Source organism: Anoplolepis gracilipes, chromosome 16, assembly GCF_047496725.1.
Source record: "Anoplolepis gracilipes chromosome 16, ASM4749672v1, whole genome shotgun sequence".
Classification (NCBI taxonomy): Eukaryota; Metazoa; Arthropoda; class Insecta; order Hymenoptera; family Formicidae; genus Anoplolepis; species Anoplolepis gracilipes.
In genome coordinates, this window is record NC_132985.1 from 6,890,527 (window position 1) to 6,918,046 (window position 27,520).

General features: G+C 29.6%; 1 protein-coding gene across 1 annotated transcript; it reads left to right on the top strand.

Moving 5' to 3' along the window:
• Nucleotides 1-2,082: 2,082 nt before the first annotated feature.
• Nucleotides 2,083-27,457, top strand: LOC140674754 (uncharacterized). Its single transcript, XM_072908519.1, has 15 exons — nucleotides 2,083-2,149; nucleotides 10,445-10,628; nucleotides 11,657-11,837; nucleotides 11,964-12,333; nucleotides 14,856-15,187; nucleotides 15,408-15,644; nucleotides 15,869-16,120; nucleotides 16,877-17,059; nucleotides 20,764-20,901; nucleotides 23,615-23,791; nucleotides 23,915-24,284; nucleotides 24,388-24,719; nucleotides 24,936-25,294; nucleotides 25,343-25,646; nucleotides 26,730-27,457. The coding sequence occupies exons 3-15, from the start codon at nucleotides 11,666-11,668 to the stop codon at nucleotides 26,894-26,896; spliced, it is 3,393 nt and encodes a 1,130-aa protein (XP_072764620.1). The 5' UTR covers nucleotides 2,083-2,149; nucleotides 10,445-10,628; nucleotides 11,657-11,665; the 3' UTR covers nucleotides 26,897-27,457.
• Nucleotides 27,458-27,520: the final 63 nt, after the last annotated feature.

The window sequence follows — 27,520 nt, forward strand, 5'->3', positions numbered from 1 at the left end:
ATTTAAGTTCATACTTGACCCTCGAACTATAGTTTCGATAATTTTCGACCAAAAAAGCGTTGTACTTGCGACCAAAAATGGTATATATCTTACTATTGAGCCACGATAAGAAAATAATAAGTACTTTTGAATATTTAAGTTTATTTATCTAAGAAATATCATATATATCGCAATTACAATTTTACTGTTTTGTATTATATTTTATTCTTATTATTTGTGTTATTGTTGGGAAATGTTGTGTAACCTTTATAAGTAATTTGTAGTTTTAGAAAAATAATTATAACATATATTTTATATATAACTATATATCTAAACATTTACGTATTTAAATAAGTGTACATTTTTCTCTACTTTTTAACTTTGTGTTATTTATGAATAATTTCAATGTACATTTTTAAGTTAGTGTCAAAATTAAAATCTGTCAAAACCTCTATAACTCGAACTGGAAATATTCATTAACTCGAATTATTTTTTTATCCCTTTAAGATTTGAATTATCGACATTCGACTGTATTGAAATAAAATTACTAAAATAAAACATAAATTAATTAAAAATATACAAAGAGTGTGCACATAAAATTTATTTGCATTTTATATTCTTATATTTGCAACAACAATATTTTCAACATGTATGTATTTTTAAATATTGAATACAGAGACATTGATATCTTTCTTTTCCTCATTTATATCTACTCGATCATGCTCGCGAAAAATCAAACAATCACGTATATAAAAAAACATAAACATCAATGCATTCTCTAGACATGTGATTGATTAATTTCTTCGATTCTTTATTGTCTGAAATTAAATGCATTTGGATATATATATATATATAAATGTTTTCTTATAGGGAGCCACCCCCGATTCCAATGACCTTGATATATGTTGTAGAGGGTACACTCCTAAGTAAGGCATGCTTTGAATTTTGCGGCGGTCTCATTTGGTTTCTGAGATATGCGACTTTGAAATATTACAAAATTCCTACATACATGTGCAATAGTACTAATAATTTTCCTTTTTATTCGCATGGAATAATATAAATATGAGTGAGGGAATATTTTCATATCATACACACACACACACGGGGGGGTTGCAAAATGGGTCTTTGCCCTCCCCCTGCACTCACCCCGTCCACCTCGCTTCGCATGAAAAGTTGCAAACCCATGGGAACTTTGCTTGCAACGTACATGCAAAGCGAGGTGAAGGGGGTGAGAGGGGGGCCTAGGGCCCCCCTTGCACCGTCGTGTGTGTGTGTGTGTGTGTGTTATAAAAATATTCCTTCGCTCATATTTACATTATTTCATGCTAATAAAAATAAAAATTATTAGTACTATTGCATATGTATGTAGGAAAATTATAATATTTTAAAGTCGCATATCTCAGAAAACAAACGAGATTGCTAATCAAGTTATTAGAAAAAATTGATCAGAACTTTCCTTTTTATAAGGAAATATATCAAGGTCAACATCATCGGCGAGGTGTGACTTTTTCTAGATATTTACCGTCTGCAATTCATGGAACATAACATTAATGGTATCAAAAATGAATTTTAATGGGTACCCATAAATCTTCTTCTTTTTTCACGATTCCTTTTTTACCCCATTTATCGGATAAATTCAATAATATCGTTAGAGACACCGGCTCTTATTTCAGTCTCAACAAACGTATTAAAGCACACAAGGATAAGACACCAAGGTATTCTAATACCCACGTGGTGTATAAAATTAAATCTAATGATTGTGACGCATCTTACGTGGGACAGACCTGTAGGAAACTTAATACTAGAATTAAGGAACATAGGCAACATATTAATCGGAACACTAACACAAAATCCCTCATAACTGACCATAGGATCAATTTAAACCACGATTTTAACTGGAACGAGACCGAAATCTTAGACATAGAATAAGCGACTGGTTTTTGAAATGCTGCATATTAAAAAACAATATAACAGCCTCAATTTGCAGACAGATACCGAATATTTATCCAAAATCTATAATAACATTCTAAAAAACTCTCTGCCCCGCCAAGCCGGTATTAACAAGTATAAATAGCGTGCGTACAGTTGAACAGCGACATTTGTTTGCCGGTTCTTAGTATTGGTATACTACTAAGCCTACGGTCCTTACCTTATATAAGTTATTCAGCATGTAAGTTGAATTAATGTTAAATTATTTTATTTTAATTCAATTTTATTAATTTATTACATTATCATATTCTAATGCTTTAAATTTATTTATTTTTAATTATACTCAATTTTATTAATTTATGAATTCTAATATCTAATGTTCTAACTTTAGGATTTCGAGTTGTAAATGACTGTTGCTGTCCTACTTAAATTTTATATCACATATTTTAAATTAGCGCTTAGTTTTACGGAATTCCAACTTTTTCAGATTTGTACATCTATTAATTTAATTTGGTAGCCTCTATTCTTTACCAACCAGTACAAGAGGTTTATTGTACGTTGTCATAATATTACAGACCGCGCATACGGTCGGAATGAGAGGAAGAATTTTGATACTCAGTTTTTATCATTATTTATAAACTTTTTATATCTTTGACTACTCTGCGTCTAAAATTTTGACTATGTATCTTATTTATTATTGCATCTACTTTTCGCTTATTCTTTGCGCTGAAGAGGGCCGAATGAATAATCAGGCCAAAACGTTCGAAGTAATTTAACCTATTATTGTTCATTAATACTGTACTTTTATTTTTGATTTTAAAGATTTCCGTTGCTCATTGATGTAACAATAAATTATTTAATTATTTAGTTACTTCAAATTTACATTGTTATATTCGACTCTTTCACGCCTCTAGTACTAAGTTATTATTTATTTAATTACTGAGCCTTTTACTAATTATTTTGAAATATTAAATAATTATTTTTTAATTTAATATATATTTAAATTTTTCTCATAATATAATTATAAAAAATATTTAATGCAAACTTATTTTCTATATTTATGTTACATTAAATGAAAATTTATGTTAGATTTAAAATAATTTTTGATTTAAATATTATGCATTTACATGAATTATTGAAGCATTTATACGCTGATGTAGAGAAAAACAACGATCTGGGTGTTGAATTATCATAATCATATGGTGAGATCGGATGGCCGAATATTGCAGGAAGTGACACATGACTTAATAACATTTTGATTATTATGAATGTTTTGATTTTAAATACTTGGATCGAATATAAAAAGGATAACAAAAAATAGTTATTATTTAACGATTCTGGATTTAATTATTACAAATACAAGCTCTTTTGCAGTATAATATATTTTTTGAGTCTATTGATGAAACAAGTTACAACTTTATTTATATTCTTTCCTTTCAATGACTGCAAATGAGCCAGGTGATTTATATTAGAGTTTGTTGATGTAGTATATAAAATATTTTTATCAGAGTATTTAGATAGCATAAGATACCTAGATAAATATCTTGCAAAAAGCTTCTTTTTCTGAATAAATAATTATATTGTGAATTACGTTAGCAAAGTAATTAGCCTAATAATAAAAAGTGAATAAGCTTGCAAGATAAATATCTAGAAAAGGTCACACCTCGCCGATGATATTGACCTTGATATATGTTATAAAGAGGAAAGTACTGATCAACTTTTCCTAATAAAACTTAAATGGCTGTCTCTTATACTTTCCGAGATTTTTAATGGTAAATGTTTCCTTATAGGGAGCCACCCCCGATTCCAATGATCTTGATATATGTTGTTTGGTTTCTGAAATATGCATATTATATTTCTGAGAATATGTATGTAGGAAAATTATAATATTTCTAAGTCGCATATCTCAGAAACTAAATCGTCAATTAAGTTATTAGAAAAAATTGATCCGTATTTTCCTCTTTATAACATATATCAAGGTCAACATCATCGGCGAGGTGTGATCCTTTCTAGATATTTACTTTGCAGGCTTATTCACTTTTTTAGATATTTACCGCCTGCAATTCATGGACCATAACTGATAACGTGAAAAAATCTTACCCTTGTTGTACGCCGCATGGTCCGCGGTGACTTTTATGTTCGATTTGTGTACGTATATATATATATATAAACGCACGCATATGTATATACGTGTGTATGTCGTATATATACATGCATGTTGTGTTTACGCATATATGTGTCGTGTACGACTTTGATCTGTCTATCGTTACATTCATAGTTCAGTTATCAATTACTATATCAAAAACACGTAACGTTCTGAAGTCACGTTGCAGCTATCTACCTAGGGAGAAACGTGAAATCGGATAGATGTCTATTAGATATCGGAGCCATCTAATCTAAAACAACGTCTAGAAATATTTGAATTAGATGTCATGTGATTTTATGTCATTGCATTTTTTTAGACACATTTAAAATAATATTAATATAATAGTGATGATATGTTTATAAAATACTTGGTTGAGCTGCAAATTACCTTTCGACATCTAATAGACATCTAACAGATCTCTAAATAAATAGTGTAAATACATTTTATATTACTTTTTCAACAAAGAGTTTATATAATTTAAATAAAGACAAACTATTGTTTTATTAATAGTTTTTTTAATTTTTTATATAATAATTAAGACTTATTCAATATTTATTTCCTTTTTGCTATTTCGTTTAAAAAATGTTAAAGCAAAGAAGTTATTTATTTTGATGATAATTATTTTAATGATGTAAAATATTAATATTTTCATTTATTTTTAATTTATGAAATTAACCGACATAAAATGTAACTGTTTTTCTCCTATTTTGTATGTAAAAATGCTAAATAAAAATATTTATATATTTTTTGCCATCTATTACTAACTATACTAGTAATAAAAGTAATTTACTGATATATAAGTAATTTATATATAATTAAGTTATTTATTATTATAATACATTTATGAAGTTTGACAAATGAGGATAAAGAAATTTTAGTTTCTTTTTTTCTGATCAGTCAAATTCTAATCTTTATTTTTCGATGCGTAGGTTCTGATACAGACTGGCTTAAATCTCGTCTTGAAAATGAATCGTTGATTGCTGGTCGTAAGAAATTTAGTCAATCATAGTTGATTTTAGAGAAAAATAAGCAAACATGATTGGTTAAATTTCTTACGACCAACAACCGACAGTTTATTGTAGATGAGACATATTATAGTCCATATATCAGCTTATAAATTATACGTCTACAAGACGTCTTATAGACAAATCTCTAAGACGTCTATACGATGCGTCTAAAAGAGACCACGAAGACGTCTATCTAGATGCGAAAGTCGACCTATCTTAGACGTGTCGAATAGATGTCTAATGTACATCTATCCGACTTCACGTTTCTCCCTAGATAATACGAACTTTTTAGTATGTGCATGCAGTCGCGATGAATCAGTTGTGAGAGATTCATCAAACTTACTGTTAGACACCGGACCATTCGCTCTCTTTGGAGTAATACTTTATTACTGTGTAAAATGACATTAGATAAGAAGTCAGAACAGTTTCGATGATAAGAGGAGTTTCTCGAAAAGATTTCGAGTTCGAGTTCCGATTCAGCCATTCGTGCGTCACATGATTTTTCGAGTCGTACAAAAACATTGTTTAGAAACAATCATTTTTCGGACTAAAAGATGTTGTGAATGTCTTACACAGAGTATGACAGCCACTGACACGGATAGATAATTGGTGCAACGTATCTAGGTCAATATCATTCTTTACTACATATACTTTTGTTTGTCATTTTTTGATTTTTTCATATAAGTGATTGACGTAAAAATAATAATATAAGCACACTTACGATTATGATCTCTAAGTACTCTTTCAATAAGCCACTTGCACGACGTAGCACAACACAGTGACGCGCTTCACTATACTCACTCGAAACGTCATTTTCCTTTCCGGGTCAAATATATAATTTTTAAGGTTATAAAAAATATTTTAAGCAAAAAAGAATTAGATTTTCTTAAAGTGTCAAGGTGGTGTTACTCCTTAAACTTAACCTATTATTTTTATCTTAAACTGTCTGCAAAGTAATTTTTTTAGCTAATGAAAAAAACTGTTATAACATTTTTTCTTATTAATCTATAAAAAAAATTCAATCAAGACATGTAAGAAGAATAACAAGCCTTTAAACTTCACCTATTACTTTTATTGAGTGTTATTATTTTTCGACCAAACTGGTTAAAAAAGCTTTATTGAGTCTTAAATTGGCTTTACAATCGACGATGTTCCGACCCTTCGTTTGGGTCCTTTTCAAGTCTCCCACGGCCTGACTCTTCAAAAAGTTAGAAACACATTCATGCTACATAACACTTAACGTCAGCGCAAAGACTATTACTTTTATCTTAAACTGTCTGCAAAGTAATTTTTTTAGCTAATGAAAAAAATCAATGTGCCCCATTTCCCCCTATAAGAATGATAATATAGTCATTTTTACATGTAAGTTCACTCGGAATTACGATATCTCTCAGTATTTTGGAAAATATTAATGAGTGCATATACAAGCAAGACGTGTTTGTATATGCGCAGTAATTGTGACATGCAGAAATAAATCTCGCAAATAATCGATTTTTGAGAGAAAAATTACATTGGGCAAGCTTTTCGTTTAAAAAATAATAATATTGACAATTACATAAATTGTTTATAAATTTAGGATTCTTTAAATTAGTTTGCATATTTTTATAATAACAGATTATTTATTAAGTCAATTTTTAATAAAAATGTAATGCAAAATTATCACATTACTTAAATTACGTCCTATAAACTTCATGATTTTTTCCTTCCGAGAGGCATTTATAAATACTTAGATATCTAAGCGATACAATAAAATATTAAACCGTATAAGAACTGTTGCTGAGACTCCAAGGGTCCTACGTTTCACACATAATAAAGTTTCTAACAAATATCCGACAGGCGAGACCAAATTTTTAAAATAAGATAACAGATCCCCAGGGAGAAACGTCAAGTCGGATAGATGTACATTAGACGTCTATTCGACACGTCTAAGGTCAACTTTCGCATCTAGATAGACGCCTTCGTGGTCTCTTTTAGACGCATCGTATAGACGTCTTAGAGATTTGTCTATAAGACGTCTTGTAGACGTATAATTTATAAGCTGATATATGGACTATAATATGTCTCATCTACAATAAACTGTCGGTTGTTGGTCGTAAGAAATTTAATCAATCATATTTGCTTATTTTTCTCTAAAATCAACTATGATTGACTAAATTTCTTACGACCAGCAATCAACGATTCATTTTCAAGACGAGATTTAAGCCAGCCTGTATCAGAACCTACGCATCGAAAAATAAAGATTAGAATTTGACTGATCAGAAAAAAAGAAACTAAAATTTCTTTATCCTCATTTGTCAAACTTCATAAATGTATTATAATAATAAATAACTTAATTATATATAAATTACTTATATATCAGTAAATTACTTTTATTACTAGTATAGTTAGTAATAGATGGCAAAAAATGTATAAATATTTTTATTTAGCATTTTTACATACAAAATAGGAGAAAAACAGTTACATTTTATGTCGGTTAATTTCATAAATTGAAAATAAATGAAAATATTAATATTTTACATCATTAAAATAATTATCATCAAAATAAATAACTTCTTTGCTTTAACATTTTTTAAACGAAATAGCAAAAAGGAAATAAATATTGAATAAGTCTTAATTATTATATAAAAAATTAAAAAAACTATTAATAAAACAATAGTTTGTCTTTATTTAAATTATATAAACTCTTTGTTGAGAAAGTAATATAAAATGTATTTACACTATTTATTTAGAGGTCTGTTAGATGTCTATTAGATGTCGAGAGATAATTTGCAGCTCAACCAAGTATTTTATAAACATATCATCACTATTATATTAATATTATTTTAAATGTGTCTAAAAAAATGCAATGACATAAAATCACATGACATCTAATTCAAATATTTCTAGACGTTGTTTTAGATTAGATGGCTCCGATATCTAACAGACATCTATGCGATTTCACGTTTCTCCCTGGGGAAGGAATGCTAGAAACTGAGCCTTGCATAAACATTCTCAGGACTTTCTAGCATACTCGAGAATTTGCCAAATAAATAGAGTCATCATAAATCGAAATTACTGTTTAGACTAGAATCGTAAACCAAAGATAAATTGAAGAATGTGGTATGAGGGCTCGCCTGATGAACCACTTCAAAACAACAGCTGCCTATGATAAAATTATTAAAATAGGATAATAAGCGATAACTTTCTTTAACGATATCAAACTTTCTATTGATCAAGACGCAAAATCTTGTAACGAAATTTGTACTAATAGACGAGAGCCTCTGAGGCTCGAAATCGAAAAGAAATAAACTCCTCCAAGTCCACGGAAGTGTTAATTAAAACTCTAGTTCCTCTAATTGTCCAATGACGAGAAGATATTAAATTTCTAATTTAAGCGAGAACAATCAAATTTTTATTATCGTGATTGTCATATCGCACTCTTGACAGTGGCGTAGCCAGGGAGGGGGGGAGGGTATAGGGGCTCGAGCCCTCCCCAAAGATTTCAAGTTTTAGTGACTTTTCTTGAGAAAAGTCTATGAACTCCAGCCATAGAAATATTTTTACTCCCTCCCCCCTCAAAACTTAAGTCAGGCTACGACTCCTGACAATCTAGTTTTTCTTTCAATTTTACTTTAAATATAGCATAGCCTTGGGAATTCCTTTTCGCAATCGCAGCTCTCATTTTACTGTCGTTCGCATACGTCAACAAATAATGAGTTTTTTTAAACAAAATTTATCTTCTTTTCTTTCAAATAATATAACAATTTATTAAAATCACAGTATTCGTTTCTTTTTCCATTCTTCATTGTTGAATACCAAAATAATTAATAAAGAATTGCTCGAAGAATACAAAATTAGAAAAGACAAATAAATCTTTTGGCTTGGTGAATGTTAACTATTTAATTTTAATTTACATGCATGTTTTGTTATCTTATAAATTTAATTTAACGCATGTGCGAGCGTCGAATATCCTTCTAACTGTCTTCAATATACACTTTTTACATTTAGTCACTTATATGTTTTGATATTCATTCATTCTTTTTGTTAAGCCCAGTCATCTACAATAAGTCATTAGTCGTAATCGTAACATGCTTGGTCATAAGTTGGAAGTCATAAGTCGTTAATCGCAAGAAATTTGCATTCACAATTAATCGTATCAGATAATCAGATTGCAATAGTTCAGCCAATCAGAGATAAAATAATTTCCGTGGCGGGAGACCAAGTGCTACGTACTATGTGGTCATTGGTCAGTCATAGTCTAATCCTAAGTCGTAGATCATAAGAGATGGCATTTGGCCAATCGCTTATGACTGCCGATTATAGACTTGCGATTGCCTTACGATGAGCTTCCAACTTGTTTCCGACATCTGACTAAAGACTAATGACTCATTGTAGACTGGGCTTTACTGTATTAATTGCACATTGTAATAATCAGTCAGAACATAGATTTAATGTTAGAATTTCTCCCGCATTTTTCTGATTGATGATCTTCGAATTCGTCATCGTAACATCCGCGATAATAATTACAAATACAATCACCTACATATTACATTAGTAGTATTTATAGTATATTGTTATAATAGAAAGGCTATTCACTATAAATAAACATGTATATGTATGTAAAAACTGGTGCATCAGAAATACACCGCGACCGGAGCGATAATCGCGCGAGTTACTAACGTAGCGAGTCACGTGCGTCCAAGGCCGTATACGAACACAAAACCGGACAGCTCTCAAAAAGGTGTATCAAAAAGATACCGCTGAATTGCATAAAAATGCAAGCGAAAAATTTCGACCTTGAACTTTCTCGCCTGCACTAAGACTCTACTCTGCGAATTCAGCAATCTAACCATATTTGGTCACGTTGTTAAGGGATCCCCTCCAAATAACCGTTCAGTTCGGGGATAATAAAACCACTCGCAATTAAGCAGTCACCAATAACGCAGCCAGATAATTGCTCGTCTGAAATAAGTAGACGCGTACAAGATACCGCTCTCTTAATTAAGCCCGGTCTACAATGAGTCATTAGTCGTAATCGTAATATGCTTGCTCATAAGTTGGAAGTCATAAGTCGTTAATGGCAAGAAATTTGCATCCACAATTAATCGTATCAGATAATCATATCACAATAGTTCAGCCAATCAGAGATAAAATAATTTCCGTGGCGGGAGACCAAGTGCTACGTACAATCTATGTGGTCATTGGTCAATCATAGTCTAATCCTAAGTCGTAGATCATAAAAGATGGCATTTGGCCAATCGCTTATGACTGCCGATTATAGACTTGCGATTGCCTTACGATGAGCTTACAACTAAATTATTATGTTTAATTTAATAATTTATATTTAATAATTTAATTTAATAGTTTAATTTAATAATAACTCATTTAATTAATTAATCTCTAGTCTCCTTAATCCGAAATCGGTTCCGTCCTATGTAACAAGGATTTAATTCCCTTATCAAAAAGCGATCATCGAACGAACGACCTACTAACCATGTAAAAAGAACCTTCGAGGCCTTTGACAAGTTTAAGACCTCTGCATAGTTCGAGGTGGAAACGTTTGAGAAAAGAAGCGCGTTTCGATACGGGTAAGTCGTGTCCTTCCATTGACTCATTCTTTTTCGAGTCTGGACGTAACACTTATTTAATATTAAAATTGTAAAAAGGTTATTTATCAAGTCTTTTTTTAATAAAAATATAATGCAAAAGTATTAATTATAACAGGAGTTATTAAGTTCTAATCTTTAAATACCTTCATCAAGTCAATCAAATATAATAATGTAAAATTAAAGGTTATTATAGCAAATGGTAAAAATAAAAATAATTAAAGGTCATGAAAAGTCAACGCGGATGTAGAGCGTGAGAAAAAAAATTTTCCTTTTTACCGATGATTCAATTAATTATTTATTTAAATCCATACGTTCTAGACTCATTTACAAGCCTTCTTTAGAGACTATAAAGCACATTCATATAAAATAAAAATTACAATACCAGACATCGATAATAGAATTACGATACATACATTTTTTTAAATGTTCGTTACGTCACTTATCTCAACCAATATTTCCAAATGTCTAATGCAAGGCGCCTCCTGAACGGTACAAAACGTGAGGGGGATACACTAATGAAAGTAAAACATATTTTTTCGACTGTTATCTCCAGAGCGATACTGATAAATTCAATAAATCTTGTCTAACAATTATTGACAATCTGTCAAAGATTTGATTGCTTTGAGTATTGCTTTGATATGTGTCTTTTGTTTATTAGAATCTATTTTTTTGTATTTTTCTCTTTGACATTCAATGTTTATTTGAATTACTCGATTAATTCTATCAGTTATGTATCGGCGGTGTTTCTTGTCTCTGCTGGTCTTCTCGGTCTGAATAAGTCGCTTCTGTTTTATTTTATCGTTTTCACTTTTTTTCAAATTTTAACTGTTGACAGTCGAAAAAATATGTTTTACTTTCATTGACTCTTTTCTCATAGATTTTGCAAAAAACTTATAATTTGAACAAAAATGAATATCCTTGCTATCGTATTTTTTATGATTTTAATCAAATGTTATCAAATTTTATAGTTGTAATAAAATGCAATAAAATGCTTATTTTTGTTTCAGACAAAACTTATGATGGTACTCGCGAAATTAATTATTACTTTCATCGCTGCTTTGATTATTATATATACTTATTTTAAGTATGTGTTGTTCAATTATTGGCGCAAAAGAGGTGTTTTTTATATAGACCCTGTTGTGCCAACTGGTAATATCGGATCCTTAGTAACTAAGAAGGTATCAATAGGTGAGTATCTTTTTCCAAAGTATAATGCATTTATTTGTACGTGCAATCTTTTTACTCCCTTCGCTTTTTTCTTTATTTTATTTGAGACCAGCAATAGTGGAATTGAAAAAAAAATTTTTTTAACAGGCGAGTTTTTTTACGACCTCTACGTAAAATACAAAGATCATCGTGCCTTTGGAATATATGCATTTTTCAAGCCAAATCTGATAATTACTGATCCTGAGCTTATTCGGGTAGTGCTGACGAAGGAATTCAAAAATTTCCATGATCGCGGAGTATTCTGCAACGAGAAGATTGATCCATTGACCGGTCATTTGTTTGCACTGTCTGGGAGGAAGTGGCGGAATTTGCGTGTCAAAATGACACCCACCTTCACTTCGGGAAAACTAAAACATATGTTTGCGATCTTGAAAATGTGCGGCAAAGAATTGGTGAGCAACCTAGAAAGCGTGGCTCAAACAGAAGATTGCATCAAGATAAAAGATTGGTTTGGAAGGTAAGATTAAAAAAGAATCCTAGCATACATACATATATACAGGGTGTTTAATTTTAATATTCCCAGGCAAATATTTCGGAAAATAATGAAAATTCGAAAAAACGTTTCAGACAAAAGTTGTATGGTTTTGAGGGGGACATAAAATAGTGCCATTAGTTTGAAGAGTCACCTGAAAGTCACGTAAAAGTCATCTCCAATTTTTTAAATGGGACACCCTATATATTTTTGCATATTCTTGTAGCTTATCTCAAACTTTTCCAAAACACTATAATTAAATAATAATATTTGAAGGCTAGTTAGTGCCGAACTCTGTATAAAATTTCACATTAAGAATAACATGGGAATATCGAACGTTTCGTATACTATAATTAAACATTTTTTCATTAAGTACCCAAGTAGCACATATTCGTTTCAAAAACGTTTTACAAATGTCTCTGCGAAACGTTTTAGAACCGGCTTTTAAAAACGTTTCTGATTGGTTAAAATGTCCACTTAAAAAACGTTAAGGGAAACGTCATTTTCTAACAAAAAAAAACGTTTAAGAAACTGTCAAAATACGGTTCTTTTCCTTTATTTATGAAAAATTTGTTTATTCACAAATTCAATAAAATAATGCATATATCGATATAATCCATCTATTTTCATCATGTTCTGAATCTTTTGTCGAGATTACATCAGAAGTCCAACTGACAAAAAAGACATAATTTAAATTATACTTTTAGTACTTGTTCTTTTAGGCTTTATATGCATGTTATGAAAACTTGAATACGAATTATAGTTAAGTCTGAACACGCCACGTAGCGACAAACAAAGAAACACGTATATTATAAAATAGATCTTTTTTGTCTTGTCGAAAAGATGATCAAAAAGACATCTTTTCGTCGACTAAAATTAATTATGACTTTTAGAAGACATCTTTTAAAAAAATGACTTTTTTGTAGGTAGAAAAATATTCTTTTAGACATCTTTTAGCCTTGTCAGAAAGATAACTTAAAAAAGACATCTTTTCGTCATCTTTTAATTTTCTGCGCTATCTGGGGATCGTCTTAATAAGTACAGTCTTAATAATGTGTGTGTATATATATATATATATATATATATATATATATATATATATATAATATATATAATTATAATTTTGAATTAAAAAATTAATTTTTGTTCTATTTATAGAAACGTAAAAAATACGTTTCTTAAACCATGATTTTAAAAATGTTTCTATTGAAACGTTTCTTATTGGTGCTTGACAGTTAAAAAATATTGGATACGTTTAGATAAGGAACACGTGTTACCTGGGTAGTTTTCGAGTTATTTGAAATTCATAGTACCGCCGGCATTAGCATTATTCAAGGTATACCACGTGGAGGTTGCTCGGTCGGATTTATACCTCTTTTTGTGTATGTGTGCGTGCGTGCATGTATGTATGTGTACATGCGCGTTTTTTTTTATAACAATTGTTCAAAAGTACCACCATTCTGATTGATACATAAATGTAATCTTTCAAAAGCATCAAAGGTTTTCCTTAACATGATTTCTGGTATATTTCTGCATGTGTTATGCACTTTCTCTAATCTTCTGGTGTAGTGGGTACTGCTGATACACGACACCTTTCCTCACTACAGCAGAAGATATGAAGGAGCCCATTTGCCTGGGGAAATTAAAATGAAACATCTTGCATATATATATGTATATATGCTGAATAGGGGACCCAGCCCCGATGACCTTGACATATGTTGCCAAGGTCACTGTCCTGAGTAACATTCAAAAGGTTTTAGCCGTCGCTCGTTGTTTATTAATCTCAATCTCTCGTGGGCATGTCGAGCAGCAAAAAATAACCCCATATGTTCCTATAAAATATTTTTCTATAATGCATTCCTACCGAGATATTTGTCTCTAAAATTTAAATTTGAGAATAATTTTTCTTAAACAACTATTATATGACTTTGTAGATCTTAATAAGGTATAGGAAATTTTTCTATTATTAAATAAACATCTTTAAAATAGTATGATAAATTTTTGATATCATGTCGGGGAGCCAGAATTGGATCACCTGAAAGTTTTTAATTTACAAAACTTTAAAGCCAGTGGGTTTATTTATTTTTAAATTATGTTTTTAGATTCTTCATATCTTTCTCTAAGAGAAAGGTATTTATGTTTCACTGCGTTAAAACTGTTTTCGAGAAAAACTCATTTAATCGATAGAAAGTAATTTTTCTTTATTCGTTATAATTGAATAATGATTGTCAAAATAATACAAAATTAGAGTTTTATATATGTATATATATATATATATATATATATATATATATATAAAACCTATATATAAACCTATATATATATATATATATATATATATACATAAAATGTATATATATATATATATATAGGTTTATATATAGGTTTTATATATATATATATATATATATAAAACCTATATATAAACCTATATATATATATATATAAAACCTAACCTTTTAATATTATCCTAACTTGTTAAAAATTTAGGGAAAATAAATTTGTAGGTATACAACGGACACAGTTATGTCAACAGCTTTTGGAGTCAATTCCAATTGCATAGAAGAAGGCGACAATGAGTTTCGACAATGCGGAAACAAAATTTTTAATGTGCATCCCTTTTGGATCGTCTTAAATAGATTCACGCCCCAAATACTGAATTTCTTTTCCATCCCTATGATTGACCGAGGAGTCACCAAATTTTTGACGCAAATATTTCAATACAATGTGGAATATAGACAAACGCATAACATCAGCAAGCATGATTTTATGAATCTACTCATACAACTTATGGAAAAAGGCTATGTTAAACCCGATAATGACGATATCGATAAATCTTGTAAATATATAGCTATTTCTTTTAAATTAATAATTTTTATTTTTCTATCGCGCACATCTCGTTTTTTAAAATAAATTTTATTTTTGAAAATAATATGTATTTCTATATTCGTACATTATACATATTTCTTATCTTAATTAAATATGAGTAATCATACGTATATATTGAATATTTCTAAACGAATCGAGATTATAATATAAAATATTTTATTTGTATATAGCACCCACAAACATAAATAGGCTCACTTTGTTACAAGCGGCTGCGCAGGCTTTTGTCTTTTTCGCCGCTGGCTTCGAAACTACTTCGACGACAGCAACGTTTTGTTTATACGAATTAGCTCAACAACAGGACATGCAGGACAAACTTCGCAAGGAAATTGACGAAATATTAAAAAAGCATGGCGAACTGACGTACAATGCTGTGAACGAAATGACATATCTTCACAAAGTTATAAACGGCAAGTTTATTGTTTGTATAATAAAATCGAGACTAATTATATTTTTATTAAGACCTCTTTACAAACAAATTAAAAATTCTACATATAACCAGAAATTTATATACAATCTACACATTGATATTTCTTGACTTATATATTGTATTTATATAAACATATATTACATCCAATATTTGAATATATGTATCGTTTGGAGTATTATTTTACACTTTTTTTATATATTGCAGAAACTATGAGGAAATATCCACCTCTACCTATTTTAAATCGCATCTGTACCGAGGAAATAACTCTTCCAACAACAAATATTCACGTGCCAAAAGGGATGGCAATCACTATACCGATACTTGGGTTACAACGAGATCCATCGATATATCCAGATCCCGATAAATTTGATCCTGAACGATTTAATGAGGATAAAGTAGCAGCCAGACATTCTTATGCTTACTTGCCGTTTGGAAAAGGACCACGAGCTTGTATCGGTGAGAATAAGTATACTTTTTTATTTAACAATAAAGATTAAAAGGCTCCCAAATTAAAATTACAGGAAATATAAAAAGGCCTCTAGAGCCAGGCGCCAAGTTTAGGAGCGCAAATAAAACAACAATTTAATACAAAAACAATCAAACTTTATTCACAAATCTTTCAATTCTCTTTTTGATCATTTTCAATGATAAAATTCAAAAGTGTTACAAAAAGCGCCCATGCTTTCGCAATTACATAAAAATATAAATTTGAATCTCCCAATGGTTTCACACTGTGTAATTTAGAATCAATGGTGCATGCTTAATGCACTCCTAAGGTCAACGCTATAATGGCGAGAACAAAAAAGAAAATGTTATAATTGCCGGGTGCGGCGCTATAATCCGGACAAAATTCGATTTGAAATTCTCGCTATATTATAATTCTGCCGGATGCGTTACGTGGCACTAATGTAGACACATATGTATGTAGGTAAAAAAGTTCGTAGATAAAAAATAGCGGAACAGGTGTTGCATAGTGCAGCGATAATCGAAAGCCTTCGCGCCGGACGGATACCACTTGAATAATCAATTTCTTTGAATACCTATCAATAGCTACGACATGGTGCAAAAGTATACGACTTTAATGTATGATGGATTTAAGATTTAATATATATTTTTATGGAAAAAACTTTTTTTGTCCGGATTCTAGCGCCGCACCTGTGTAACATAAGACTTACTGTCATTATTATTTATTACTATTATAATAATTTTCAGCTATGAGATTTGGTTATATACAAACTAAGGTTGGAATTGTGAGTCTTCTATCGAAATTCAAGTTCAAACTTAATCCTCGAACTACGGTTCCGATAGTTTTCGATCCAAAAAACATTGTGCTTGAGGCCAAAAATGATATATATCTTACCATCGAGCCGCGACAAGAAAGTGATAACTGCTTTTAAATATTTCATTTATCTAAAAAATATTATATCTCACTTTCTACAATTTTGCTTTTTGTGTTACATTTTACTGTTTTCTATTATATTATTTTAATATTATTATTTGTATTATCGGTGGAAAATGTTGAGTAACGTTTATGAGTGACTTTTAGTTCTATATCAGACAGTTGAAAGATTATCGATTTTTTGGAATTTTAACATGCGTTTACACAAATTTCTTAATATGACACACAATTTGGATCCTTTATGAAATTTTTTGTGTGAGAAGAAAGTTATTTGTAGATCTATTTTCCATGGTAAGGAAAAGTTCTGCTCTTAAAGTGCAATTTAGAAAAATAATTATAATATATATTCTTAATATAATTATATGTCGTAAGATTTAAATAAATATTGTATTGTATAATTTAATAAATAAGTATTTAAATAAATATAAATCTGTTTTTATTTTTTAACTTTGAGTTATTCATGTATAATTTCAATGTACATTTGATAAAATTCCTGTTTAGGATAGGATGCTCCAATAACCTTCATTTGATGACATATGTTGTCAAGATTATGACCCTAATAACCTTCAAAAGGTTTAACCGTCGTTTGTTATTTGTTAAAGAATTATAAACAAAAAAAGTTTTATTCTAAAAAAACTATAGTTTTTCGACACCGCGTACATTTGAGAATTAAATATATGATCTGCTATACAGAAATATAACGTATATATCTAACATATAGCAAAGCTCGCTATTTTGTGTTGATTTCTGCGATCAAATATGCTATGAATCGAAGAGCCAGTGTACCATAAATTTCTATATCAGACAGTTGAAAGATTATCGATTTTTTGAAATTTTAACATGCGTTTACACAAATTTCTTAATATGACACACAATTTGGATCCTTTATGAAATTTTTTGTGTGAGAAGAAAGTCATTTGTAGATCTATTTTCCATGGTAAGGAAAAGTTCTGCTCTTAAAGGGCAATTTAGTAACCGAGCATATGAAATGCTGATAAACTCAAATACATTTTGCATGGTGGGTTATTGCATGGGAAAGAAAAGTAAAGACTGAGAAAAACGGAGAGATGAGATGATTAATTACAGAAATGTATGTATATATAATGGCTTAGTAATATTAGGAATAAAAGATCCCATGGAAATTTAAGAATTATTTAAACTTAAACGAGAGAAAAAAATAAAAAAAAGAAATAAAAATTTATTTAATTGTACCCACTCGTTGTCGACAAATGTGGACGCAGGTAAAATGAGAATGGCTCGGGTCAACGAATACTGATTTCCAATTATCCATGAAAAACTTGATAACAGACATCCATCTGTGAATTATGACAAGTCACACTCACACTACAAGATTAAGTTTAAGCTAAACTTATTTTCACTGACAAGGAAAAAGTTGGAAATGTCCCCCTCCGATTTTAATGAGCTTTGACTATGTTGTAGCCTAGGTCAAAATAGAAGACACGTATTTTTTTATAAGTGCCCATACGCCCGTTAAGTGGGTGAAACACCCTCTTGAGAAAAATCGATTTTTACATTTCTGAGCGAATATTAATTTCTGTTATCTTGCTGTTTACATTTTTGACACAATAATGCATATATGTTTTGCTGTAGTCGTAAATAAAACTATATTGCACTAATTTATCTCGCAGTTACATGTCATGAGGCGGATAAAGCGCGTGTATAGTGATATATAGAGATATTTTTAATTTATTTTTGAAAAATGCGACTTTGGAATACAACGTTGTCATATATAGTTGAATTTGTCTTTAAATGAGCTATAAGTTTTGCTATAAGACAAATTTTAAAATTTTCAAAAATTGAAAGGGAAGGGGAGGGATTTCGAAAAATATAACATTTTTGAAAAATCTGATTGCACGGTTTTAAATTACATGAGAAACCATAAAACTTTTATTTGAAACATTTTTTTTTATATCTTATTGTTTCGACGGTATTCACTCAGAAATGTAAAAATCAATTTTTCTTAAGAGGGTGTTTTACCCCCTTAACAGCCGTAAGAGCACATATAAAAAAAATACGTGTCTCCTATTTTGATCTAGACTACAACATAGTGAAAGCTCATTAAAATCGGAGGGGGACACTTCCAACCCTTTCCTTGTAAGTCACATATTTTGAACTCACCTATATCTTATTTTTATCTGAGCATATGAAATTTTATTACTTATGGCACTGTGGGGCACTTTGATACGTATCAATGTGCCCCGTGTGGTGTAATACAATTTCAAGTGAAGTTTTATAGTATTAATCAAAATTTATTCATTCTATTTCATAAGAATATTTTGAGATTCTACAAAAAAAAAGGCCGATAAGGTTAAAATTAACGAAATGTTGACATCAAACAATGACAAAATAGGTACTTTCATGTTCAAATCATTTCATATTTTTTAAATTTTTATTTTTAAATTTTATATTTTATAAATTTTCTGGTAAAATTTTATGTTATTGAAGATATAATTTGAATTGTTTTATATTTTTAATTATTAGATTAAGCGAACCAAATGTGTGTTTATTTTTATTTTCAAAATAAATAATATTTAAATAAATACTCTATATATATATATATATATATATTATATATATGTCGTAGGCAAATGGTTATTTTAGGAAAATAGCTTTTGACTAGACAAATGTTATTTGGCTGGTTAAATGGCTTTCATTCGTTTATTTGTGTTTAAATACTATTTTGCTAGGCAAACGGCATTTATCTGAACACTATTTAACATAGAAATAGGAAAATAGAAATAAAGATTATTTTGTAAAGTAAAAATGGTGGATATTTAAAAATAAAAATTTTAGTAGTTTGTTTAAAAATATACTTTTTTGATATTTTATATTCCTATGCAAACAATATATTAATACATAATCCTGTTTTCAAATATAATACATAATATATTATATGTTATATAAAAAATAAAATCTTCACAATACAAATTAATAAAAAATTTAAAAAGCGAGCGACAGTTTATGATAAATATGTTTTATTGTAAAAATTATCTTTTTATGCTTTTTTAAATTAAGAATTTTTGTTTCGTCAATTAACCGAGGAATTAGGAAGAACAATGCTCTTGAAAAATACAGATTTTTGACATTTCTTAAAATATATATGTTTAAAAACATTACATAACGATAAATACTTTACTAGCGACTAGATTGATTAGGCTCATACAGCGGGTTTATTTGAAAAGTTTCTACCCTGTTTATTTTGTGAGTGATTAATTTTTGCGAAAAATACCGAAAGACATCAATTTTGTTTTTGAGGGAAACGTATAAATACAATAAATGCAACGGTATTACTTCATCGTCTTCGCAGGGTAGCTACCCCTTCAAAATCTTAAATGACAATAGGGGTCAAGTGGCATATCATTTTAAAGATCTTTTGATTCTCTTTACAACCGCGATTATTCTTTTTTTTTTAATTTAAGTGAATATTTTTCGAGAAATCGTACTAGAAAGTTTCAGATAGAACAAAAAAATTTTACACGCAAAGATACAATTTAGAGTAAATTTATTTATTTTATATGTTATTTTAAATGTTCGCCGTTATTAGCTAAATAATAATAAAAACGATTCTCAAACTCTAAGCGAACATTTTTAAAGATATCTGTTGGAATGGCTCTACATTCCTGTACAATTCTTTGACACAAATCATTTATATTGTCTACTCGTGTTTTATACACAACAGATTTTAAGTGTCCCCACAGAAAGAAGTCTAGAGGAGTTAAATTCGGAGATCTTGGTGGCCACTCGATAGCTCCTCTTCTACCGATCCATCTCTGTGGGATGGTGCTCCTCCACATTATGTGTTACCAGCTCGACAGTGGTTAAATGACAGATTCCCACAGAGATGGATAATAAGTAATACCGTTGCATTCATCGTATTTATGCGTCCCCCTCAAAAACAAAATTGACGTCTTTCGGTATTTTTCGCAAAAATTAATCGGTCACAAAATAAATAGAAAACTTTTCAAATAAACATGCTGTATATAATTTTGTCCCCATAAGCTCACATTAATAATGATATCTATTATATATATCATGTTTCTATAAACTTGCAAATTCTTGATTGGTTTTTCAGTATATTTCAATCAATTATTTTATTAATTCTACTAAGCCGAAATGCTCGAATCTTTCCACTATTTTTGCTTTACAAAGTAATCTTTATTTCTATTTTTCTAAATAATATTCAGATAAATGCTGTTTGCCTAGGAAAATAGTATTTGAACACAAATAAACGAATGAAAGCCATTTGACTAGCTAGATAGCATTTGCCTAGTCAAAAGCTATTTTCCTAAAATAACCATTTGCTTACAACATATTAAAATTATTAAAACAAGTTATATATATATATATATATATATATATATATATATATATAAAATATAACTTGTTTTAATAATTTTAATTCATTTCTAAATATATAAATGTTAAAATCATTCAAGAATTAAAATGTCCACGCCTTTTTCAAAGTGTCTCATGCCTAGAGAAAAATAACTTTGCAGATAAACTAAAAAAGTTACTTTGCAAACAGTTTAAGATAAAAATAATAGGTTAAGTTTAAAGTTTTGTTTTTTTTTCTTACATGTCCTAATTGAATTTTTGTTATAGATTAATAAGCCTGTAAACTTATTGTTAACCTATTATCTTATCTTAAACTATTATTTTATCTTAAACTGTCTGCAAAGTAATTCTTTTAGCACATAAAAAAAATTGCATCAATGCCTCCCTCTAGTTTATTGACAAAGTTATTCAAAGATTACATAAACAAAAAATAGATTAGAAAGTTCATTTATCAAACTACGTTTTAAAATAACTAACTCAATGTTTTTATTCCACACGTAAACATACAATGCTTCTTATATGCAATCTTATGTAATATCTTACATAATATAAAGGCCAGTTTGTAACACAGGTATTCACCTACTCCGAACAGTACTAACTACTAACCGTTATTCAGAAAGTGGGAAATGTTTGTATTAGTTAGAGGAGTTTTGTGAGACTCTGACCTAACATCCATAGTTCAGCTACCAATTGGCAAACGCAATTCAAACATTCTGAAGTAATGCTGCAGCTATCCGTGTCCACTGTAGATTTCTCCGTAGTGCCAATATACAGTATGCCAATGTGCATCCAGTTACGATGAACTAGTGAGAGACCCACCAGATTCATTATTAGACGCCGGATCATTCGCCCTTTTTGAAGTCGTAATATTTTATTACTGTGTATAAAATGATATTAAGCAAGAGATCTGAGTAGCTCAGATTGTAAGAGGAGGTCTCTGGAAAGCAAAAGATCTCTAGTTCAATTTCTAATGCAGCCACTCATGCTATACATTATTTTTCAAGTCCACAAAAATATTATTTAAAAATCATCATTTTTCGAGCTGAAAGATATTTATATTTTATAAAAAGTATGACAGCCACAGATTGATAATTGCTTATATAATAATCAATTAATAATAAAGAAATGATAAGATAATAATATAGTTTGATAGTTACTTGTTTGTAAACACTAAAGAGCCTTATATATATATATATATGTGTGTATATACATATACAGGGTGTCTCAAAACGACCGTATCACCTCTGGGGTGCAGGTAGAACGGGTTAAATGGAATAGAAAAATTCTGTATCATTTTGCAATTTTCGCAATAATTATTGAGAAATTAATTTATAAGAATCGGCAAATCTGGCGCGGGTATCAGCGCACCGCTAGGCCAGTTCTAATTAATAATTCATTTATTGTTATCTTATCAACGCTTCTCGTCTATGTTCCTGGTAACTGCGAGGCAGTGGAGCCTACTTACGCCCACGCTCGCTTATAGTGACGTATATATTCGAAATGATAAGATAATAATATAATCACTTCTATTATTATCTTATCATTTTGAATATATACTTCTATGTATATAAACGTGCTCGCAATTAAAATATCTCTCATTGTCAGTGCATTAACATTAGAGAGTATTGATAAGTGCATATAAACCTAATTGTAAGACACGCAGGTCGCATACAGTAATTGTGACATGTAAAAATAAATCTTACAAATAATCGATTTTAGAAAAAAAGATTAGTTTGGACAAGTGCTCCTTTATAATAAAAGTATATTTACAATTGCATACATTTTTTATAAAAGTCCTAATTTTTAAATACTTTCATAAAGTCAATTAAATGTTGTCAAATTTCAATTTTATTTAAGAAAATCCATTTATAAATAATTATTTATAATAGAATATTTTCTACATTTGTATTAATAGAACAGTTCTCTTAATCAAGGTAAAAAGAAAAAAACTAATCAAATTCAGCTATGATTTTTCTAGCAACTTCAATGTTTAATATTTTTACTAATTTATTTAGCTCCTTTCTCATGTACTTTACAAGAAACTTATAATTTAAAATGACTACGATAAATAATTACAAATATCGACATATTTCTTAGTAATATGTTGCAATTTTTATAATTTTAATCAAATCTTATCAAAGTTTATAACTGCAATGAAATGTAAGAAAATAGTTATTTCTATTTGTTTCAAACAGAAGTTACCATGGTACTCGCGGAATTAATAACTATTGTCATCGTTGCTTTGATTATTATATATACTTATTCTAAGTATATATTGTTCAATTACTGGCGCAAAAAAAGTGTTTTTTATGTGGAGCCTGTTGTGCCAACAGGTAATATCGGATCTTTACTGACTAGCAAAGTATCAGTAGGTGAGTAATCTTATAATACCATGCATTTATATGTACGTGCAATCTTTTTACTCTGCTCGATTCCTTTTTTATCATATTTGAGACGTGAAATAGGGAAATTGAATAAAAAAATTTTTTTAACAGGCGAATTCTTTTATGATCTCTACGTAAAATATAAAGATCATCGTGCCTTTGGAATATATACATTTTTCAAGCCAAATCTGGTAATCACCGATCCTGATCTTATTCGAGCAGTGCTGACAAAAGAATTCAAAAATTTTCATGATCGCGGATTTTTCTGTAACGAAAAGGTTGATCCATTGACCGGTCATTTGATAGCACTGTCTGGAAAGAAGTGGCGGAATTTGCGTGTCAAATTGACACCCACCTTTACTTCGGGAAAAATAAAACAGATGTTTGCAATTCTGAAGCTGTGCGGCGAAGAATTGGTGAGCAGCCTAGAAAGCGTGGCTCAAACAGGAGATCGTATCGAGATAAAAGATTGGTTTGGAAGGTAAGATTTAAGAAAAATCCTTGTATACATATATATATATATATATATACATTTTTTAATACTATAGTAGTTTACTGAAAATTCGGATAAAATAAATTTGTAGGTATAGCACGGATATAATTATGTCGACAGCTTTTGGAGTAAAATCCAATTGCATAGAAGAAGGCGACAATGAGTTTCGATATTGGGGAAAAACAATGTTTGAAGAACATCCCTTTTGGTCCGTCTTATCTGCGTTCATGCCTCAAGTATTGGTTTTTTTTTCCATCCCATTCCTTGACCGAGGAGTCACCAAATTTTTTACGCAAATATTTCAAAACAATGTAAAATATAGACAAACGCATAACATCGTCAAGTATGATTTTATGAATCTACTCATACAACTTATGGAAAAAGGCTATGTGGAACCCGATGATGTCAATATCGATGAATCTTGTAAATATATAGCTATACATTTGTTTTAAATTAATAATTCTTATTTTTCTATCGCGCTCATCTTGTTTTTTAAAACAAATTTTATTTTTGAAAATAAATGTGTTTCTATATTTGTACATATTTCTTATTTTAATTAAATATAAGCAATGATACGTATATATTGTATACTTCTAAAAAAATCGAGATTATAATATAAAATATTTTATTTGTATATAGCACCCACAAACATAAATAAGCTCACTTTGTTAGAAGCGGCTGCGCAGGCTTTTGTCTTTTTCGCCGCTGGCTTCGAAACTGCTTCGACGACAGCAACGTTTTGTTTATACGAATTAGCTCAACAACCAGACTTGCAGGACAAAATTTGCAAGGAAATTGACGAAATATTAAAAAAGCATGGTGAACTGACGTACAATGCTGTAAACGAAATGACATATCTTCACAAAGTTATAAACGGCAAGTTTATTGTTTGTATAATAAAGTTGAGACTAATTATATTCTTATTGAATTACCTTTACAAACGAATTAAAAATTCTACTTACAACCAAGAATATGTACACAACTTACACATTGATATTTCTTGACTTATATATTAGTTTTAAATAAACATATATTACACCCGATAGTATTCAAATATTTGTGTGTGGTATTATTTCTACAATGTTTTATATATTGCAGAGAGTTTGAGGAAATATCCACCTGTACCTATTTTAAATCGCATCTGTACCGAGGAAGTAACTCTTCCAACAACAAATATTCACGTGCCAAAAGGGATGGCAATCACTATACCGATACTTGGGTTACAACGAGATCCATCGATATATCCAGATCCCGATAAATTTGATCCTGAACGATTTAATGAGGATAAAGTAGCAGCCAGACATCCTTATACTTTTTTGCCCTTTGGAGAAGGACCACGAATTTGTATCGGTGAGGCAACAATAAGCGTACTTTTCTATCTAATTTGTAAAAAAATTTGTTATTTCTTGTTATTTACAAACAGCGAAAACTTAATTTTTTTATAAATGTAAACAAAGCTATTATAAAAATGAAATGTAGAAAAGTTTTTAACAGGGGCAACTCTTTATTAAATAGTTATTATCAAGAATAGTGTTGAGTACAACGTAGTGAATAGAAGCGCAAAATTACACTCTGTCTTTTGTTTACATACACATACCATTGAGTCAGATTATATACTGAGCAAAGTTTTCCTACCATTTAATTGTATGAATTATTATATATATTAAAAGCGCCCACCGTTTATTAACTATCGTTATATGAAAAATTACCCGAGTTTTCAACTTTAAAACTGAATTAAAAGTTTTAATGTAAAATCTCAATTCAACCCATTCAAGCCTGAAAAACATATTGAGAAACTCTTTTGTTTACAATTTTTACTTTATTACCTCAAATACTCATTTTTCCCTATTCTGTTGGACCATTATACAGTTATGTCTTTTCAACACATATAATGTGCGTTCAATGAGTAATATATTTTTAATATATACAAAGATGTGTATAATAAATAAAAATTTTTTTGTTTATAACTTTTTAATAAACGTAACATTTTGTTAACGTAATTAGCATGGGCTCTGTTGTTTCCAACTCTTAATTTTTTTTATTTATAATTTTTTAAAAAAGACTTACCCCTCTCTAAAAATTTTTCTACATTTCATTTTTGTAATAGTTTTGCTTATATTTATAAAAAACGGTTGAGTTTTTCGCTAGGGTATCATTTATATACATTTACTACATTAATTAATACTTATATTTCAAAACCTGTAGCATAAAGAATTAAATATTTTATTTGTTGAATTGTTAGTATATATATATAGTTTTAAAAATATTTAAAAATCCATTTTTAATATGTATTTTTTGTATTAAAAATTTTTTGTAAGGTTGACAGCAAGTGAATTATCTACCATTATCTTATTAATAACAAAAGTAAAGTCTTATTATTTTATCATAAAATTTTATATCATTATTACTTATTACAATTATAATAATTTTCAGGTTCGAGATTTGGTTATGTACAAACTAAGGTTGGACTTGTAAGTCTTCTATCGAAATTCAAGTTCAAACTTGATCCCCGAACTACGGTACCGATAATTATCGATAAAAAAAGCTTTGTACTTGCGGCCAAAGATGGTATATACCTTACAATCGAACCGCGAAAATAATAAGTACTTTTGAATATTTTCAAAGAGCTCTTCAAGATCAAACCAATCGTACCCTTTTATAGCCCCCTCGACACCAAACAACTTTTGCGTGAAACATTTTTTTCTCCCGGACTTGGTTTTCGAGATATTCGACTGGACCGATTAAAATGGCCCACCCTGTATATACAAGGTGTTGGGAAATTAAACCGACAATTTTTCAGAGGTTGTTGGGGATACCAAAAAGATCATTTTTCGCAAGTGAACTTAGGGTTGGAAACGTGTCGTTACAGCGCTATGGCCCACAGAGTGTTCGAAAAAAGTCGAAAGAAAAACTGAATAACTTTAAAACGGCTGATCCAAAGTAGATAATAATGTTTTGAAGAGATTTCGAGGAGGGCTACAAAAATATGCGATAAAAAATAGACGGTTTTATTTAAAAAATTCAAGGTGATCTCGACCTTAGCGACGTTTCTAACCCTAGGTTCATTTGCAAAAAATGATTCTTTTGGTGCCCCCGACAACCTCTGAAAGTTTGTCGTTTTAATTTCCGAACACTCTGTATATATATATATATATATATACATATATATATATATATATATATATATGTATATATATATATATATATATATATATGTATATACA